This window comes from Lagopus leucura, unplaced genomic scaffold, assembly GCF_019238085.1.
Source record: "Lagopus leucura isolate 7727_CA_CO unplaced genomic scaffold, USGS_WTPT01 35381-0_obj-0_obj, whole genome shotgun sequence".
Classification (NCBI taxonomy): domain Eukaryota; kingdom Metazoa; phylum Chordata; class Aves; order Galliformes; family Phasianidae; genus Lagopus; species Lagopus leucura.
Genome location: NW_024963967.1, coordinates 3,797 through 6,896, shown reverse-complemented (window position 1 = coordinate 6,896; position 3,100 = coordinate 3,797). Strand labels below are relative to the sequence as shown.

The following is a 3,100-nucleotide window of genomic DNA, read 5'->3' as shown; positions in this document are numbered from 1 at the left end:
CAGAATCACCCAGAGCTTGGAAGGCAGTGCTGCAGTCAGTGATGCTCTGCAGCAGCGCGAGGTTGTTCTGCAAGTCCTGAGGAGCAAGAGAGGAGAACATTCTTTGAACTGCGGGAAGGGACAAGGGCTGCAAGGGGGACACGGGGAGACAACACTAAGGGAAGGGCTTGGATCTTCATGTGGACACAAACGCTTCCCCAAGGGACCTTTGGAAAGGGAAGGCCCATCTCAGCATCCCCCCACATGGAGGGGCTGCAGCTGGGCGCTCTGACACCCTGGCATGCTTTGAGCTCTCACCCGGCAGCTGCAGCTGTAGAGCATCAGGATGTTGCCCACGATGTCTCCCTCCAGGTGGGCAAGCAGCTGCTCCTTGGAGGCACGCAGTGCCACGCTGCCGTGGGCGAGCATGAGAGCGCTGCGTGTGGCATGAGCTCTCGTGCTGTCCAGCTCCATCTGTGTGGGAAGAAATGCCTTGAGACACTCGCTAACGGCCCCCAGTGCCCCGCGATGCACCTGGGCTCCCAAGGCAGGAGCTGCAGGGAAAATAAGGCAGAAGAATGCCAAGATGGAAACCCGTAACGCTTTACCTTCTTGCGCCTGGAAATCCTGGCATTGCGGCCTTTGCACAGCCTGGACGCAAACATGGTGAGCGTGGCCAGGACTGTGTGGAAGTTGTTCTCAGCAGCATGGCTGAGAAGAGAGATGATTCCCTGCACAAAAGAACAAGGGGCCGTTGGCAAAGGCCTGAATCTACAGGTCCTCTCCTGAGCAAAATGGCAGCACTGAAGAGGTTGAAAGGCCCGGAGCAGGGCCAGGAAAAGCCCCCTGCCCCAGGGCCAGAGCAGGGATGCTCGCAGGAGCTGGAGGAGAGGAGAGCTCACCTGGGCCTCACATGGTTCCTCCGCGTTTGCCTCCTCCAGGTGCTGCAGCAGCTTCTCCTGCACGTGGAGGACTCCCTTACAGGATCCCAGCACTGTGCCCAGAGCCTTGTACAGGAACGACTGCATGGGAAGGGAAGGAAGAAGCTGAGATGTGGCAGCAGCTTAACCTGCTGGGGGAGGGCCAGGTGGGGAGGACCCACACTCCCTGGGAGTCGCTGAGAGCAGCTGCAGGGCCAAGCTTTAGCCATCCCCGGGCAGATTGCAGGGAAAGGCCTCTGGGGGGCACAGACTGGGAAGCAGCATCAGCATCCCGCGTGGGCAGAGCACCAGCCGCAGCCCCAGCCCCAGCTGGACACCTGCAGCTGCACCGCTGGGTAGAGCCGGGGGGAACTCACCTTTTCGGCAGAGCTGCTGGCAGAGCTGCTCAGCCGCTGGCTCAGCTCACTGCTCAGGGCCTCGGTCCACGCCTCATCATCTATGGTGTCCACTGACGCCCTCAGGAACTGTTGGAGAACAGGAGAAGACAATGTTCCCTTGCCCTTTGCCTCTTCCCTCACTCCCAACTTGCTGCAGCCCTCTAGGGAGAGGTGTCAGGAAGAACAGTCCCTCTCCCAGCTCCCTCAGCGTTCCCTGCATTAAAGCCAGCTGCCCTCTTCTCCTAAGACCCCCCTGGGCTTGGGACAGAGCGGAAGAGGCAGCGCCACAAAGGCGTGCGGCCGCTCCGCAGCAGCGCTTGAGAGGCTGTTCCTGTCCCACAGCGGCTCGTGTGGGAGCGGGGCTACTTGGGGCAGGCAAGCACTTCTCTGCACCGCGCCTCCCGGCAATGCTGTACCTTTAGCAGACGGCGCTCAAACTCGGCAGTGTCCGGGAAGCTCTCATCTTTCCCTGCACAGCAACAGGAAGAAAAAGATCCTTACTTGGGATCAAGGCACAGAAGAGCTGCTGCAAACCTGTCTTGGCCTGGGCACTTGACACAGCCAAGCTGGGACCCGCACCCCCTCCACAGTGACCTGTCCCTCCCCACAAACACTGTCCCCGCAGGAACACGGAACTAAGTGCTCCTAGGCTGCTGTCTGAGGGGATGTGAAAGGCCCATCCCTGTCCTGGAATGGGCAGATCCCCAAGGGCATAGGTCCCTGGGCCTCAGAGCTGACTCGCAGGAATGGAGACAGCGCAGCACTGGGCTGCAGGCAGTGCTTCCCCTCTGCCACTGTGCAGAGCTGCATTTTCACTCACCCCCCTTCCCTGCCTCTGCATCTTCCTCCCCACCAGTACTTTACCTTCAAGACACTGCAGCAGCAGGGGGATCTCAGTAGCCCACATGGCCCCCAGAACTCTGTGGAACCTGCTGTGGGGGTTTTTCATCAGCAGTAAGGCAGCAGCTTGGAGTTTGCTGCCTGCTACAGGGCTGCCTGCCACCACCTGAGCGAGAGCAAGGAGAAGCAGGGTCACTTCTGCAGCAAGAGCAGCTGCTTCCCCCCAGAAAGGAAGCAACTTGGCTCTGCCCTGGCAGGCAAGGAGCAGCCAACAGCTTTGCCCATGGCCATGCTGCTTCCTCCTGGCTGCTCGTGGCACCGGCCTCTGGAGCATGTACTCACCAGCAGTCGTGCCAGCAGTATCTGGGGCGTCAGCAGTGGGCCTGCAAAGAGAAAAAAGTGCTGAGTAAGACTCCAAGACACTGCGTGCCCAGCCATGCACACCTCCGCTGTCCCTTCTGGGTGCTACCACAGGTCAGCAGAGCTCACTGGGGGAGTTTTTGCTCCTACCTTGAAACATGGAGCTGACAAAATGGGGATCCAGGTGTTCTATCGGCCGTCCTGTCAGCTCCTCTCTCTCAGCCAGTGCACAGACACAGTGGGAGATTGGGATCAGCATGCCTGTGTACTGCGCTGGCACCACAAACAACAGCAGCCGTGGCCACAGGAGCTGTAGGGAACGAGGCAGTTGAGCAGGTCAGCATTCCTGCCTCTGCTCAGAGATGAAGAGGACTCTGTGAATTTCCCTGAGTCCTGTGTGCTTCAGAGCACATTGGGGGAGAGATCTGGGGTCTTGGAATGGGACAAGGAACACGTGGTGCAAAGGCAGGGAGCAGCAGCAGGGCAGAGCGTGACTCACTTTGGACATCCCTCTCACAGAGACGTCCAGTGATTCCAGGATGTCCATGCACAGCTCCTGGAGAGCTCCTTCTTCCTGGGCTTCCTGGGCAGAAAGGTCTCCGG

General features: G+C 59.6%; 1 protein-coding gene across 1 annotated transcript in view; it reads right to left on the bottom strand.

Moving 5' to 3' along the window:
• Positions 1–7: 7 nt before the first annotated feature.
• LOC122191463 (maestro heat-like repeat-containing protein family member 2B) overlaps positions 8–3,100 on the bottom strand; it is a gene marked incomplete at its 3' end in the record, with an annotated part of 5,754 nt that continues 2,661 nt past the window's right edge. The window contains exons 9-18 of the mRNA XM_042891733.1: positions 2,997–3,094; positions 2,648–2,807; positions 2,480–2,520; positions 2,162–2,303; positions 1,714–1,766; positions 1,277–1,384; positions 882–1,001; positions 588–710; positions 298–453; positions 8–76 (exon numbers count right to left, since the gene is read on the bottom strand). Coding sequence (XP_042747667.1) covers positions 8–76; positions 298–453; positions 588–710; positions 882–1,001; positions 1,277–1,384; positions 1,714–1,766; positions 2,162–2,303; positions 2,480–2,520; positions 2,648–2,807; positions 2,997–3,094 — 1,070 coding nt within the window. The remainder of the gene's footprint in view (positions 77–297; positions 454–587; positions 711–881; positions 1,002–1,276; positions 1,385–1,713; positions 1,767–2,161; positions 2,304–2,479; positions 2,521–2,647; positions 2,808–2,996; positions 3,095–3,100) is intronic.